Source organism: Spermophilus citellus, assembly GCF_964194105.1.
Source record: "Spermophilus citellus genome assembly, chromosome: 16".
Taxonomy (NCBI): Eukaryota; Metazoa; Chordata; class Mammalia; order Rodentia; family Sciuridae; genus Spermophilus; species Spermophilus citellus.
Window position 1 is genome coordinate 45036934 of NC_138196.1, and position 18154 is coordinate 45055087.

At 32.5% G+C, this 18154-nt stretch overlaps 1 protein-coding gene across 3 annotated transcripts in view; it reads left to right on the forward strand.

Annotated features, from left to right (window-relative positions):
- The window catches only part of TUSC3 (tumor suppressor candidate 3), a 217148-nt gene that overhangs the window by 85690 nt on the left and 113304 nt on the right, over positions 1-18154 (forward strand). For all 3 annotated transcript variants that reach the window (XM_081269285.1, XM_081269286.1, XM_081269284.1), the window contains exon 3: positions 12635-12752. In XM_081269285.1, the coding sequence (XP_081125411.1) occupies positions 12635-12752 (118 nt within the window). The remainder of the gene's footprint in view (positions 1-12634; positions 12753-18154) is intronic.

Consider the following 18154-nt stretch of genomic DNA (forward strand, 5'->3'; position numbering starts at 1 on the left):
ATTGCAGTGATATAGTTTTTTATCAATGTTGAGATTTATTTTTTGCACCAGTAGTTAGTTACTGAGCAGTCACTATGTATGTAAAGATATTATTATGGTTACTAGGGAGATAATGGAACAAAATGATCTGGCTGCAGCTTTCGTTAATCTCAGAATCTAGTTGAAGTTTTGAACACTATTCACGTTACATAGTTATTAACTTATAATAATCTAACTTATAAACACCATTAAGGAAAAAACATGGAGATTTATGAGAAGTCCCTTGTCATATCTCTTAACTTAAATGTATTATGATCTAACCAGAGGATCGCAGAAATGACTTTCTCCCAAATTACCAAGTGAAGTACAACTCCAAATAGAACACCTTGGAATGTAGCCTTTCAATCACCATTTAAAAGCCCCCTGTTCCTACTGATGGGGAGAATCAGAAATCCCCTGTGTTTCTCCTTTGCTAGCAAATCTGTAAAACCTCTTTTTCCTTTTTCTAAAAATTAATAAAAAATGTATTACGATCTAGAGGATGTCTAGAAATTGATGAGACATATTAATCTGTTGCCATGCACTGAAAATTGCTGTGTGACTTATGTTCTGTATGTGTTATGGATGTGTTATATGTGCTCTGTAGCAATAGTAAGTTAGTTTAGGAGAAGGGATAAAGAGCACATTAAAAAATTCTGTACTGAGAATAAGTCACTTTATTGGGGAAATTGAAAACTTTGAGGTCTGGTGCAGAGAGTGAGGGAGAAAGTTTTAACTGGCTACAAAATTTTAAAATTCCAAATATATAGTAAATGGATTTTAAGGTAGATGATGAATACACCAAGATTTGCATAATCTTTGTCATTTTCTAAAGAATTTGATTTGTCTCATGCTTTGTTATTCTTGGGACTCCTCTTAATTATTAGTATTATATGCTAAAAAGAGAAAAATAAACAAATTTATATAACTTATTCAAGTTTATACATTATGAAGTGCAAAGCCTACTTACTATACAAGTCCATATTTTCAGAATTCAAATGCTAGTTCTCTGTCCTTACTGTTTGACTTAGTGTTAATAATGGATTTGTATTATATTGCTTACAAGTCATGATATTGTTATGGTGGTAAGTTTTCAGTTTGTTTAATTTTATGCTAAATTGTTGTAATATTGCACATTATTTTTCATTTGAACATAGACTGATATATTTAACTGAAGAATAAAACCTACAATCTAATCAGATGAATTACATTATGAAAAGAAAACTTCCCATTTTTTTCCTCCAGCATTCTTTTATACCAGCTATCCTCTCTTCTGTATGCTTAAATAGTATTTTGAAAGCTGGCTAAAATATATATTACTGAAACCCCATTCTTAGATCTAATATAATATATGTGTTCAAGGATTTGCATTAAAAATAATTTCACATTATTTCTGGTTTATGTGGACTGGAAACAACACTGCAAATCAAATGTATAATCTCTATCTATAGCAACAGGTATAGTCAACGTTGTCTTTCTGAGTTTGAGTCTTTTTTACACCTCTAATTATTGGCCACGAGACATAGAAAAACTGCTATACATTCCTCAGAGGAAATGAGGATAAAACTAGTACCTGTATCATAAAGCCTTAGCAAAAGCAACCCCCTGCAGCAACGACACAAAGTGATACAAGAAAACTTTTGAAAGTCATAGAAATGCTTATTTATTTCCTCGACTGTGGTGATGGTAACACAAGTATACATATATATGAACTCACCAAATTGCATAGACTATGGATATTAATTAGGTGCAGTATTTTTTTTTGGCGGAGGGAATAGTACTGGGGACTGAACTCAGGGGCACTCGACCACTGAACCACATTTCCAGCCCTGTTTTGTATTTTATTTAGAGATAGGGTCTCACTGAGTTGCTTTGCACCTCGATTTTGCTGAGGCTGGCTTTGAATTCGCTGTCCTCCTGTCTCAGCCTCCCAAGCCAGTGGGATTACAGGGGTGTGCCAACATGCCCGGCTAGGTGCAGTATTTTTTGAAGACAGTTATACCTCAGTATAACTGAGGAAGAGAAAGTAAGAATATTCCTTCAGTGTTTGGCATTAAGACATTCCTATGGGTACTCTAGTATTCAGAATCTAGGTAGAGCAATAGTACTGGATAAAAAAAAAAGTTGCTCGTAATATATATGTTATATAGTAAACAAGATCAGTTTACTATATAACATATATAATACATATAATCAAATGGTTAATTGGTACACCAGTAGTCCCAGAATTGTTTTAAAATAATATGTGAATCCCTGTACCTTTTAATTAGTTTTTCTATGAACCTCTAACTGCTCTAAAAAATAAAACATCTAATTTGAGGTGATGGAAGTCTTAATTAATTTGATTTAGTTATTCTATATTGTATTAAAAATCATAGCATTGCTTTGTACCCCGTAAATAAACACACTATAATTTACCAACATATATGATACAGTGGTCTACCAAAAACAAAATACATTTGATGAGGAAAGCATAAAAAAGAATGAAGATTAAATTAAATATGTATAAAACATAAACGGATTCCTGGCATATACTACAATGAATATTGCTGATGATTTTGATACTTTCAGTCAGGTAGGCAGCATATGATCTCCATCTCTTGGGACACGGTTTCTATAATTTTTTGTCTGCTTTTTTGATTCATTTCAGTGAAGTTGTTTAAAGTCTGCCTATATTCTGTTCTTTAGCACATGAATCTAAAGCATAGATTTGTTGAGTAATTCTAGAGGATTTAAGGTGTAAGTTAATGCTTTCCTAAATTTTACTTTTTAGGTTTTACAATAAATGCATTAATTCATTTATTCAATAGATACATTATAAATACCATGAGTGTGTCTACATACATTATCATAATAAGATTTATTACATTGTTTTGAACTCATTTTTTTGTATTCATTATTTAATATTTTAAAGTGTTTGAATAAAGTATTGAAGTATATTGAAGCAAGTGTCTGTGTCTACTCCATTCCCACATGAATTAATTCATGTTGATTCAGCCATTATTAATCTTTATTATTAGTTATGCAAATATTTATCAAATACATAATATAATTCTTCTATCTATAGTATGCATATATAATAGGTTATATACACTTGTTGAATGAGTTGGGTAAATCACTTTTTATCTGTTTAGATCTGATAATGGAAAAAAATGGATACACAAGAAACAAAGTTGTAATAGACACAACTCTTTATTTACTAACCAACCAGTAAATTATGTGGTCAGTTGCAAAATGGCAGTGAGCTGTTGATTCCTCAGCTCTGTAGTGGCATTGGGTTTGTTTAATATATTCGAATATATTCAACTGCTTACCCTAAGTATGTATAGCACAGAGTATTGCATAGGATGCTGTTAATCCCCCATTTCTGTCTTTTCCCCCCTACTCAAGAGCACCAGAACCTTAAATATTAGGTAAGTCTTCTCACTTCAGATCTATGTATGTCACTATCAATAGAAATTATTAATTCGGAGTTTTATGAAGTCTTACTTTTGTATAACTAACCTATATTTATGTCTGTATATAATTTGTAAATCTATAACTAAAAAGGCTTATTGTTCTAGGAGTTTAATATGAATCTGTTCCCTGATATTCCTAGTTTTATTAATATTATTTTTGATAGTTTGATCAATATTAAAAAGAGAAACCATACTTACCATACTTTTTAAAACATTCCTTCAAGAGCTTTAAAGATAAAAATTACATTCATCATGAGAAATATTAAATGTATACTACTATAGATGAGTTAATAATCCTTTCTAGTTTTACATAACCTTTTAAAAAGAATTATAATAGAAAAATTATAGCATTTGAGTTCACTGATGTTTTGTCTTGTTCCCATAATAAAAAATGGAGAAGATTCAATATAACAAATTTAACTTAACAGTACCCAGCAGTTACTGCTTAAGCACTCCTTGATCCTTGTGATGCAGCATGACTGCCCTCTTCAGGCTGTATGCAAATATATTAGAAAACCCTAAATTCATCGGATTTGGCCATGAATGTTCCTGTGAGCATTAGCATGAAATATTTTTCAGTTAGCCGTGTTGGAAATGTAGTTATTTTGACTTAAGTGTGTGGAATGCTTGTAGTTTTTCACTTTTCAATTTAAAATGACAATGAGGTCTGAAGTGTGCTAAAAAGCACTAGTAATGTCTTACTTTGTATTATTAGTTTTGTCTGACATAAACATAGAATCCATATGCGAGAATTCACTGAATTAAGATTCTTAAGCCATCTCTTGTTAAGTTTCCTCTATCCCCCATTAAACATTAAGAAATTGGAAGGGGGTGTATAAGGGATAATGGGGTAAGGATGAATAGAGGATAGGGTCTTCACTGGGGCACATATTTTCTACTAAATCTTTTGTACTCTGAACATATGTCATTAATATTAAATTACATTTCTCAGGCTCATCAAATCATTTTTAATGACCCAGATTTGCTTGCTGCTCTTATTGCTAATAAATTACACACATTGGAAGAAAGTCCCCATTTACTTTGTTGGTATTAAATTTTCACTAAGTATTTTATTTTAGTTAGAAAGAATGTTTTTTTACTTTGCTTCCTATAAAATTCTTTATTTATTATGGTAGAGATATTCCTAGAAGATTTTACTGGATGTTTTGGCCTTCTAGATACCAAAGGAGAGTATGTACAAAATAGATCACATGTTTATATATTATTTTAATAACCTATGTTTTCCCCACTAGGCCATTATAATAATATTTAGTTGAATTCCAAACATTTATTTACTTCTCCCTCAATATATTACATGCATGGTTGCAAGGAAGAGTGTTTTTAAAAATAGTAATTTGTATAATTCACTTCTTTCAAAAACAATATGAAATTGTTCACTATTTATGGAATTAAAGTCTTGGTCTTATTTTAACATTTACAGTCTTACTTTCTAACATGAAGTTTATCCTGTTATTTGAACACATTAAGAAACATTTCAGAGGGCTGGGGCTGTGGCTCAGTGGTAGAGCACTTGTCTCACATGTGTGAGGCCTTGAGTTGGATCCTCAGCACCATGTAAATAAAATAAAAAGATATTGTGTCCACCTACAACTAAAAAAAATTAAAAAGAAAAGAAACATTTCAGAGTGAGTAATTTTTATTAATACTGTTTCTGTTACTTAATACTATCTATACTACTCATTCCCTGTTCTTTCCTTCTTATTATACTTTTACACTTTTAAAAAAACTTATTATTTTTCAGATTTTTTCACATTAACGCTTAGCTACATTATACTATTATCCCATCTTCCTTTTTATGATAAATAGCACCTACAAATCTTCATTCTTTTTTGCATATATATGTCTTATTTATATATTACAGTATATGTCTTTTCCTTCCTTGAACACCCTTCATAAAGGTAGAGGCTTTGACTAGGGAATTATTCTTTCCCGGCAAGAACCTAAATAGAGTAACATAAATCTAACTTGGGCTTTTAGTCAGACTTCTTATATTTGAGAGTTTTTAATGTTTTAAATTTACTTTTAAGGTATTTATGATACAGTGGTCAGGAAAGTACATTATTTACCATCACTATCAGCAAAACTTCATTGATGTCTGTTTTATACAAGGTGCTAGCCATTGGACAGTCACTATGTACAATACAGATCTGTGCATAAAATAAATAGTAGTATGCAGTAACCGTGAGAATTTTTGTTTCAATCATCAGCAAGTAGGTAGAGATAATTTGAAGTGACTTTTGAGGAAGAGACAGTTTTTGAGTGAGCCTTGAAGGAAGACAGCACATTCTAAGCAAAATTTTTAATACATGGGTTAAGAATGGACCTGGTGTGTTCATGAAACAGACTTCTTGAGTGTGGTATGTACAGATAGATTATCCAAAGTTGTGTCTGGAGTATAGAAGATCTTCACTTCTGCCAAATGTCTTCTATATTATATAGGTAGTAGGAAAGTTTTTCAGGATTTAGGAATAGAGAAACATCTACAATTTGGTTATTGAGCACTTAAATCTGAAAAAAATGGAATCATACAAAATATAGAGTTTGAAGGCAAAATTCATCTTCTTTGCTCATTACTCTACCATGTTTCTTTTTTTTTTTTTTAATTAGGAGTACACATGAGTGGCTGGGGCTATAGCTCAGTGGTAGAGTGCTTGCCTCACACATGTGAGGCACTGGGTTCGATTCTCAGTACCACATAAAAATAAATAAGAAAAGATATTGTGTAAATAAAAAAGATTCTGATATTATTTTAAAAAGGTACATATGAGGCTGGGGTTATGGCTCAGTAGTAGAGTGCTCAACTAGCCTACATGAGTCAATGGGCTTGATCCTCAAAACCACATAAAAATAAAATAAAGACACTAAAAAAATAGGTATATATGATTATCTAATTCTTGGTGTTTATTTGCATGCAGACTCTTACAAGAATGTAAGCTCCTTGAGATCGATCAGGGACTTTGCATTTATTATTCACTCCAGCATTATTACCAGGCAAATCACTTGTGCTAATATGGATTTGTGGATTAATAAATGCATGAATGTATACTTACTAGATTTTTGTAGGTCTATCCTAGGTTATCCCTGTCTCAGGTTATAACATAAGATGTTATACACAGATGTTGAAAAATCTAAACTAGGGTTATTTTCATCCTGGTAATTTGTTGAAATTAAAATATTTTTATTTTGTTGTATATTATTACAAGGATACAGTTTTTGCTGATTTTCTATTTTCCTAGGTTTTATTTTAAAAGTTAAAATGTTTTTAATGAAATACCCTAATAAAGCAATTTTGTTTATATACCGTTTTCTTAATTAAAATGCTATCCTAGTAGTATTGTTTAATAGTAGTATTGGTATCTCTTAAGGTTTATTAGTATGTCAGATGTTGTCCATGCTAATTCACTGTGTGAAATTATATATTTTTCCTTTAATAACCAGTGATGAATTCTTATCAGTAATATTGTATTTCATTGGACAAAATAAAAACAAACTAGGACTTATGTTGGTTTTGATTCAGTTTTTATTGTAGGATTGTAAGAGGAACAATAGCACTTAGAGAGGGCCTAAGCTATTCATTCTGCATGTATTCCACTAAGAAACAGCATATTTTCATTCATATGTCAGCTTCATTGTACCAGCATCTTAAGTTCTTTCCCTCTTTGGACCTTTATGCTTGCTATTCTTGATGTCTGAAATGTTCACTTTCCAGCTGTTTTCAGTTTTGACTCTTTCTCATTCTTAGGATTTCACCTTTAGTGGCATCATCTAAACAGCCTTTTAAGACTACACCATCAGTTTCTCTGTCATACTGCTTATTTTTTTGTCAGCATATATCTTACCTTTTAATTATCTTTATTTATTCATTTAGATATTTATTATGTGTCTTCCTTCTAAAACATCAACTCTGTAAGAGCAGAGACCTTGGAGACTAGCTTATACCTTTCTTTTTTCATGCTTAGTAAATATTTTTTCAGGGAATTAGCAGTGATTTAAATCTTATTAAACTATCAATATTTTCAAAATTTGTGACCATTTTCATAGAAAATATTACAAAATCTATCCTTTGTATATTTCTATGTACTAAGCAAAATGCAGTCTTACAGTATTGTTTACAGTGATCAGTTTTTGTACTATGCTTTGAGAAAATGGTGTCCTTAAAATATTTACTTTATGCTAAGTAATCTCAGATTATAGCACTGCTCATATTCAGTTTTCTTAAAATCATCTTTAATCATCAGCTATACTGCATGCTCCTTTTTAATTAATAAAAGAAGAAAAGAAAAAGGAACTAAAATGAAGAACTGCAGTCTTTGACCGTTGCAACTCACCTGTTTGTAAGATCTGCAGAGATGATTACTGTTGTTTTTTTGTGTTTTCTTTTTGTTTTTCTCCTCATGTCTCTAAATCTTGTTCCTTTTTTTGATACCAGGGGTGTTTAACCACTGAGCCATCTCCTTAGCACTTTTTATATTTTATTTTGAGACAGGATCTAAGTTGCTTAGGGCCTCTCTAAGTTGCTGAGGCTGGCTTTGAACTCGTGATCCTCCTGCCTTAGCCTCCTGAGCCACTGGGATTATAGTCTAAATCTTATTCTTAAAGCAATATTTAATATAGTGAACTTATGTTTACATTTCTTGCTGTGATAGGTTAAGATTTAAATCCTCTCACCTCTTCTGATTTTTATTACATTTTATTTCTGCTTTTGATTAACATTGTAACAATAAATAGCATTCTTGTTATGTCTTGTCCATTAACTGTAGCTGACACTTCTTGGTTTTCTGATTTTGACATAAAGATCAGTAAGCACAACCTTCCCGATCATTTCTTCTCTTTTTCTTTTACCTGCCAAATTTTGTCAGCAATACTTCTATATTGTCATAGTTAATACATTTTCATTCTAGAGTTTAAGCATAATATATCTGTTCCCTGTCTATAGAGAGAATTAACAAATGTGAAAAATATAAACAGCACTTACATTATGTATTTCCGCATAATAGCATTCCTTCAAAAATAGGAAGTTATGTTTATGTCCTACTTTTCTGTAGGACAGTTGTGTATGACACCTGCCCCAAACAAAAGACAGCATTCAGAATAACTAATTGTTTTCTTCGATTGATGGAAATTATGCTCCATTTTAATTTGCCTCTTTTCTTGACCTTGCCTCTTAATGTTCATTGTTTGCTTCTTTTCTTTTTGTGGTAGCAAATATGTCTTCCTTAATATAGTAAATATTACAGCAATTTCTGATTTTAATTATTGTCTAGCATCTATTCTCTTCATCTACATGTACAGTTAAATTCCTATTCTAATTTGTAGTGACAACTTCATAGCTTCAGAATTAGATTACAGCTTTTTTACACATCTTCTACCTTTCCTATCTCACCACATTCTTACTTGCTTTTTCATCCCCTCTGATAATATTTCTCTCATTGTCTCATGTTTTCTCACTTTTTCATTATGCTGTCTTTTCTCTTGATTATGTCTTAATGTAATTTCCTAAAGAAATGTGCAGGAGGTAAACTTTAGATCCCTTACATTTCAACATGTTTATTTCAAATTTGATTGTCTCATTGTAGAATTTTAAATGGAAAATATTCCCTCAGAACTCTGAAGGACTTGTTTTATCTGTCAGAGTCTAATATTGTAAGTGACCAAACATCCAATTTTACTGTTTGCCAGTTATGAACTTTTTTTCTGTGAAAACCTTTAAAATCTTCTGTTAATCCAGTGTTTTGAAATAGCACAATGTTTTTTGATGTTGGTCTTTTTTTCATTCCTCTTATTCAAAACCTGGGAAATCATTCTAATTTGAAGGTGTAGTCTCTTTTAATTATATCTAAAATCTTCATCTGTTTCTTTTTTCCTCCCAAAGAATGTCTTAAAAAGCTTTTTTGTTGATTGGTAAAAATGCTTGTATATTTTGTGATGTACAAGAGGGTATTTTGTTATATTTTTTCGTATAGTTTATGATACTTAGATTGCCTATCTTCTCAAACATGTATCATTCTTTCATGATAAAATTCAAAATTCTTTCCTCTAGCTATTTAGGACTATGTGATACATTACTATTAGCTATAATCATAATGCAAAATAGAAAACCAACATTCATATCTCTTATTTAGCTATAAATGAAAATTATTAAGCAGTTTCTCCATAAACCCCAGTCTCACCTTCTGCCCTCTGATAATAATTATTCTGCTAACAGTTTATGTCAGTTTACCTTTTTTATATTCTTCATATGAGTGAAATCATATTTGGTCCTTGTTTCTGTGTGCTTGCCTAATGCTCAACATTACTAACCTCCAGTTGTATTCATACGTAAATGACAGGACTGTGTCCTTTTGATGACTGACTAGTCTCCATTGTGTGTATCTACTGTATTTTCTTTACTCATTAATGAATGGTTGATTTTATATCCTGGCTATTTTGAATAGTGCTATAATACATATGGGAGAGCAGGTATCTATTTGACATTTCATTGCTTTTGAATACAAATTCATGAATGGGATAGCTGCATCACACAATAGTTGTGTTTCTTTTCTTTCTTTCTTTTTTTTTTTTTTGTTTTAAGGCATCACCACACCATTTTTCATAGTGGCTTTACTAATTTATATTTCTACCAACAATGTCTAAGGGTACCTTTTTCCCTATGTCCTCGAGAGAACTTGTTTTATCTTTTTGATTATAGCCATATCTTGGGTGAGATATCTCAGAATGTGGTTTGGATTTTATTCCTATATCTCTACTGATGTGGAGGACTTTTGTCTGCATCTTTTGAGATACTCTACTCAATTTATTTGCCCATTTTTAAGTTGGACTATTTGATTTTTTTATTGCTGTTGAGTTCCTTATATAGTCTAGATATTAATGCTTTTTTTTTACATTTTTTTTATTGGTTGTTCACAACATTACAAAGCTCTTGACATATTATATTTCATACATTAGATTGAAGTGGGTTATGAACTCCCAATTTTACCCCAAATGCAGATTGCAGAATCACGTCAGTTACACATCCACAATTTTACATAATGCACTAGATATTAATGCTTTGTCAGATAGTTTCCAGATATTTTTTCCCATTCTGTAGGTTGTGTCTTCACTGTGTCGATTATTTCCTGTACTGCCTAGAAGCTTTTTAGTTCTGCATAACCTCATTTATCTATTTTTGTTTTTGTTGTTGTTATTTATGCATTTAGACTTGTTTTGAGGTGGTTTATTGGATTATAGTTCCAGGTTACTTTCTTCCCTCTTCCACTTACATTCTACCTCTGTCTTTTTTGTTCTATGAATTTTTAAAAACTATCTTCTAATGTTCATATTTAATTTGAGCTATCTTTTACTTTGTTTCTTATATTCCTTTATTTCTTTTCTTCTTTCATTTTTTTTACATCTTTTTTTCTTTTTGGGGTGAATACTGTTGGTTGGACAAATATGTGTACCATGTACCCTGAGCATCCTGCACATTTTTCCTGGGTAGGCCACGAAAGGCCTGGCTGCTCTTTTGCCTGTGCAGTTTCTCAGGGTTTTGTGTATAGCAATAAGCTTTAAGGAGTTAGATGTCTCAGACAACTAAAGCACAGAGCACAGGCTTGTTAACAGTCCTCCCAAACTCAGTGTTTCTCTCCTGTAACACAGGCGACTGTAAGTGTAGGCATCCATGATGGGCCTTTGTGTTACTCTATGAGATTGGGGGCAGTGAGAACTAATGCAAACAAAAATGAAGTAATAAACTCTTTTTTCTTTTCCTCTCTCTCTCTCTCTCTCTCTCTCTCTCTCTCTCTCTCTCTCTCTCATCTGTCTCCGACTCAACAGTATTATTTCACAAGAATTTATATTTGTCTTTTACTTTTTCTAAGTCTATTAGCATTTTCTTTTTAGTGTTTTGACCTATGAAATCTGCTTTTGTTTGGAGAATTTGTTTTAAAATTATGTGAGGTTTTCCTCTCATATCTGATGATTTTTTTTTTATAGTCTGGCCATTAAACAATAGAAAGGCTGACACTGGGATTGGGGAGGGCAAAAGTTTGTGTGTACTATTTATACAAATAGTAGAAGTTTAATTATAAGACCCTTATTTTCAGATCTTTTTTTTAATCTCTAGACTCTGCTGCTTATGAATCTAGTATTTTTCCTCATTTCTTACTGTCCTGTAGTTGCCTCTTAGATTGTAGCTTTCTCTATCAAATCTGTTCCACTAGTTGTTTTCCAAATATTTCTTTAAATTTCTTATCTGCTGCTAGTTTCAGTCTGTTTGGGACTTTACTTTTGTATTTCTTACATTTTGGGGGAAGAGGACGAGAGAAACACTTGAGAATAGTTAACTATATAGAAGAAGCATTCTTTTTTTTTTTTTTAAACTTCTTGCTTCTGGTTTCTATTATGTTCTTTCTGCAATGCCATTTCTCTGTTTCTCCTCCCCCTAGATCTAGTAGGAAATATCATCATCTGGAAAATTGGTAAATGTTCAATAAAAATGGGTTCAATACAGGAATAAATATTCTCTTAGAAAAAGGTTTGTGGCAGCTGGTTTAGGTACTCAGAGAAATTGGTGCTTAATTTTAGGTTTATTAAAAGCATTTTTACATAAATACATAAAGGTGAAGTTATCTGTATTTATAGGTTTAAAACTTTACATTTTCTTAGGATTTTTGTTGTTCTGTTAAACTCAATTAAAAATATTTTTAAAAATTGCTCTGTGCCTTTTACTGAAAATTATTGAAAAATTTCATATATATCTATAGCAAATGCCACAGAATGTTTTTATTCCCTTGAACAAATGTTGGTAAATTTTAAAGGAGCATGTCAAACTTTTGGCCTCGCAGTTTTTGTTACAACTATTCACCTTTACCTTACAGTGTAGCCTTAAGAAATATTTAAATCAGTCAGTATGACTGCACTGCAATATAACTATTTATGGGCAGCAAAATTTGAGTTGTATGCAATTTCATATCATAAAATATTTTCTTTTTTCTATTTACTTATTTATTTTTACAAACATTATCTTGTAGACCATACTTGTATTATTAGCTTGCAGTTCATACAGAATTTGCCAGTTCTTGCCCTAGATTACTTGTCCTATTAGAGACTTTTTTATTTGAATATTGATATGTTTTCTATTTGCTCCAATACCTTTTTAGGCAAGCTAATGAAGAATACCAAATATTGGCTAACTCCTGGCGTTATTCATCTGCTTTTTGTAACAAACTGTTTTTCAGTATGGTGGACTATGATGAAGGAACAGATGTTTTTCAACAGGTAAAAAAAAGTTGTATTTCATTTTGGTACTACATAGTATAGTTGGTTATAGTTGATACATTTTTGCTTGCCAGATAAAACTATATTTCATTAAGTTAATAAATATAATAAGTAGTTAAAATAAAATACATGATTTGGTTAAAGTTATAGTTAATATTATCTCTATCATTTTAGTTTCAGCCATTGTGAGTAAACACATTTTAAAGTTTGTATTGTAGAGCAAATGTGTTTTTATCAGCATACAGTGGCAATTTACATGCAATAATATTATTTTTCTATTTAATTATATGTGGTCTAGGTAATATTTTGCACAAATTTATGATATTTTGTATAAAACCTAATAGAAGTTTTACTTAACCTAATTTCTCCATTGTGGTAAATATAAATATTTTTAATATAAGTTATTGTTTATTTAAAAGTGTTTTCTCTCTGTTATGGACTGAATTTTATCCCACTCCAAATTCATATGGTAAAGCCATAAATCACAACATGACTATATTTGGAGGTAAGGTGATTAAGGAGGTAATTGAGGTTAAAGGAAATCATTAGGGTAAGTTGCTAATCCAATAGAACTGATGTTCTCATAACAGAGGAGGATACATCAGGAGTGCATGTTCACAGAAAAAAGGCCACGTCATAGCAATAAGGTTGCTTTCTAGCAAAGCTAGCAAAGGAAGTTTCATCAGAAACCAAACCTAGTCAGCACATTGATTTTGTACTTCCAGTCTCCATAAATGTAAGAAAACAAACTTCTATTTTTTTTAAGCCTCTTAATCTGTTGTGGCAGCAAAGTAGAAGAATGTAACTTCCTTTACAGTCTTCTCTATAAACAAAATATTGGATTTGGTATACAGATGCTAGTTGCCATTGATATTGTCAAGTTGTGTTGTTGTCCTTGCTAATGCTGAGTGCTTCTGATTATGGCTTTTGTTCAGGCAGCTTAAGCACTAAGACCTTTTACTCACCCAGGGACATCACTTGCAGGTTGCTCACAACTAAAACACTCAGGGGTCACTCCAGGGGAACTGGGCTAATTGGGTTGCTCGAAATACCACACAAGAGACAGAAATACATTTATCTTTGGGGGTTCTGTGACAACTCCTCTGACCTTAAGGGTCCCTGGGCACAGAGAGAGAGAAGAGACTATGTGCTGACCCCTTTTATAGAGGAGAAGCTATTTAAATGAGGCAAGGGGTCAGGTTTCAAGGGGCTGAGTCTAGCTTCATGATGTCTGCTGTCAGCAGGTTGACTGACATATAGGCAGGCCACACCCAAGGGCAGTGTAAGAGAAGGGGACACACAAAAGGTGATTCCATGGAACATTCTATCTGAAACAGGGCAAGGAGTAATATTGCAAAGGAACAGGTGAGCGTAGCTTGACCCATGGGGCTGTAAGAAGGCACACCCATGCAGGAGACATAGTGGCTGGAACCCTAGAAGATCCAGGCTATCTAGCAGCATGACCACACCACTCAGCTGGGGAGATGGACCCAGTCACATGCTAGTCAGCCTCCCACATCAGATATATTCTTTTCATTTGGCTTCACAGTGACCAATGAGAGAGAGATTATGTCTTCATTTCACAGATGAGGAAATTAATGTATAAAGAGATAGTTACTTTTTCAAAGTTAGAATGTGAGTGTAATGTGTACCTAGAATTTGAATTCATCTGCTAGCACTCAGGTCTCTAGCTCTTAATCAGCTATTTTTCTGCAGTTAATAATTTGTATCCAATCTGACTACTAGAGCCAAGGCTTCCAGTCCAAATGTCTACTCGTTTTAGGCTATTCTTGTCCCTTTTTTTCCAGAGGAATTTTATGACTGCTTTTTCTATTTATATGAAGAATGTCATTGGAATTTTGATTGGAATTGCATTAAATTGGTATAGAGCTTTTGGTAGTATGGTTATTTTGACAATATTAATTCTGCCTATCCAAGAACAAGGGAGATTTTTCTCTCTTCTAAGGTCTTTTTAAATTTCTTTCTTTAGTGTTCTATAGTTTTCATCGTAGGGGTCTCTCACCTCTTTCATTAAGTTGATTCTCAAGTGTTTTATTTGATATTTTGAGGCTACTGTAAATGGGTTAGTTTTACTAGTTTCTCTTTCAGAGGATTTGTCACTGATGTACAGAAATATTTTTGATTTATAGGTGTTGATTTTATATCCTGCTACTTTGCCAAATGCACTTATTAGTTCTAGAAGTTTTCTGGTGGAATTTTTTGGATCCTCTAGATATTGAATCCTGTCATTGGCAAATAGTGATAGTTTGAGTTCTTCTTTTCCTATCCACATCTCTTTAATTTCTATTGTCTGTCTAATTGCTCTGGCTAGAGTTTTCAAGAATTATGTTAAATGGAAGAGGTGAAAGAGGGCATCCCTGTCTTGTTCCAGTTTTTAGAGGGAATGCTTTCAATTTTTCTTCGTTTAGAGTGATATTGCCCTTGGACATAGCATAGATAGCTTTTACAATGTTGCGATATGTTCTTATTATCCCTAGCTTTTCTAGTGTTTTGAACATGAAGGGGTGTTGTATTTTGTTGTGCTTTTTCTGTATCTATTGAGATGATCATATGATTCTTTTATGTCTATTGATACAATGAATTACATTTATTGAGTTCCTTATGTTGAACCATCCTTGCACCCTTGGGATGAATGCCACTTGATCGTAGTGCACCATCTTTTATATGTTTTTTTAATTTGATTTCCTAGAATTTTATTGAGAATTTTTGCTTCTGTGTTCATTAGATATATTGGTCTGAAGTTTTCTTTCTTTGATATGTTCTCTTTCTGGTTTTGGGGTCAGGGTGATATTGGCCTCATAGAATGAATTTGGAAGTATTCCCTCATTTTCTGTTTCATGAAATAATTTGAGAAGTATTGGTATTAATTCTTTGAATGTCTTGTAGAACTAATCTGTGTATTCATCCTGTCCTATGCTTTTCTTGGTTGGTAGGCTTCTGATGACATCTTCTATTTTATTGCTTGAAATTGATCTGTTTAACTTGTGAATATCATCCTCTAGAGATTTTTCAATGCCTTTGATAGTTTCTATTTTATTGGAGTACAAATTTTCAAAATAATTTCTAATTATCTTCTGTATTTCCGTAGTGTCCATCGTGATATTTCCTTTTTCATCCTGGATGTTAGTAATTTAAATTTTCTCTCTCCTTCTCTTTGTTAGTATAGCTAAGGGTTTATCAATTTTATTTATTTTTTGAAAGAACCAACTTTTTAAAATTTTTTAATTGTTTCTTTTGTTTCAATTTCATTGATTTAAGCTCTGATTTTAATTATGTCCTGTCTTCTACTGCTTTTGGCCTTGGTTTATTCTTTGTTTTCTTGGGCTTTGAGATTTAATGTTAGGTCATTTATTTGTTGACTTTTTCTTCTTTTAAGGAACAAACTCCATGCAATGAGTTTTCCTGTTAGTACTGCCTTAGTAGTTTCCCAGAGATTTTGATATGTTGTGTCAGTGTTCTTATTTACCTCTAAGAATTTTTTAATCTCCTCCTTGATGTCTTTTGCAACCCCTTGTTCATTCAGTAGCATATTATTTAGTGTCCAGGTGTTGGAGTAGCTTCTGTTTTTTATATTATCATTGATTTCTAATTTCATTCCATTATGATCTGAGGGAATACAGGGTAGTATCTCTATACTTTTTTGTATTTGCTAAGAGTTGCTTTGTGACATAATATATGGTCTGTTTTAGAGACGGATCCATGTGCTGCTGAAAAGAAAGTGTATTCATTTGTTGATGGATGAAATATTCTATTCTATATGTCTGTTAAGTTATTGATTGTATTACTGAGTTCTGTAGTTTTTTTTAGCTTTTGTTTAGAAGATCTATCCAGTGGTGAAAGAGGTGAGTTAAAGTCACCCAGAATTATTGTGTTGTGGCCTGTTTGACTCTTGAACTTGACAAGAGTTTGTTTGATGAACGTAGATGCTCCATTGTTTGGGATATATATATATATATATATATATATATATATATATATATATATATATATAAAATTGTTGCATCTTGTTATGTGTGGTTCCTTTAAGCCATATGAAATGTTCTTATTTATCCCTTTTGATTAACTTTGGCTTGAAGCCTACTTTATTTGATATGAGGATAAAAACCCCTGCTTGTTTCTGCAGTCCATGTGAGTGGTATATTTTTTTCCAATCTTTCTCCTTCAGTCTGTGGATGTCTTTTCCAATGAGATAAGTCTCTTGCAGGCAGCATATTATTGGGTCTTTGTTTTTTTTCCATCTAATCTGCCAGTCTGTCTCTCTTGATTGGTAAATTTATGCCATTAACATTCAGGATTATTATTGAGACATGATTTGTATTCCTGGTTGTATTTGTTTATTTTTGGTATTTAACTTGATATTTCCTTTAGCATAATACCTCCCTTTGCTGATTTTTATAGTTTTTTGTTTACTGCTCATGGAATATTTTGCCGAGGATGTTCTGTACTACAGTCTTTCTAGTTGTAAATCCTTTTAACTTTTGTTTATCATGGAAAGTTTTTATTTTGTCATCAAATCTAAAGCTTAATTTTGCTGGATATAAGATTCTTGATTGGCATCCATTTTCTTTCAGATCTTGGTATATGTTGTTCCAGGACCTTCTAGCTTTCAGTGTCTGGGTTGAAAAATCTGCAGATATCCTAATTGTTTTCCCCCTATATGTAATCTGATTCCTTCCTCTTGTGGTTTTAAATTCTCTCCTTATTCTGTATGCTAGGCATTTAAATTATAATGTGCCTTGGTGTGGATTTGTTGTGATTTTGTACATTTTGAGTCCTGTGAGCCTCTTGTATTTGATTTTCCAATTCATTCTTCATGTTTGACAAATTTTCTGATATTATTTTGTTGAATAGATTGTTCATTTTTTTGGTTTGGTTTATGCCTCCTTCTATCCCACTAACTCTTAAGTTTTTTTTTTTTTATGTTATCCCATATATCTTGAGTGCTGTACTTATGGTTTCTTACCATCTTTACTGTTTATCTTACCATCTTTTTTGCTGGGACAGATTGAAAAGTCATTTTTGGAACCCTTTTTTTCCACTTAGAACCCACCCCCCTTTTATCAGTGCCACACCCACAGACATTTCAGGGTGTCAAGTGACTGCCAACTGTCACTCCAGTCAAGCCACACCCCTCCTCACCCCCTCCACACAGTACCCACCTTCTAGCTAAAAAGGAGCACTTCAGGCTTATGCTCACCCCCACATACTTTCTTAGGCTGGGTCAGGGATGGGCCAAAGCCCCACCCCCCAGTGCACCTGTGCCCTGGTGTGGACAAGTACCATAGTCAGCTGCCTAGTACTACTGAGCTGGCGCAAGGATTCCTAAATTTGGAGGGGCTTGGACAAAGGCATTGAGGGGATGAGGAGGTGAGGGCAAAGCC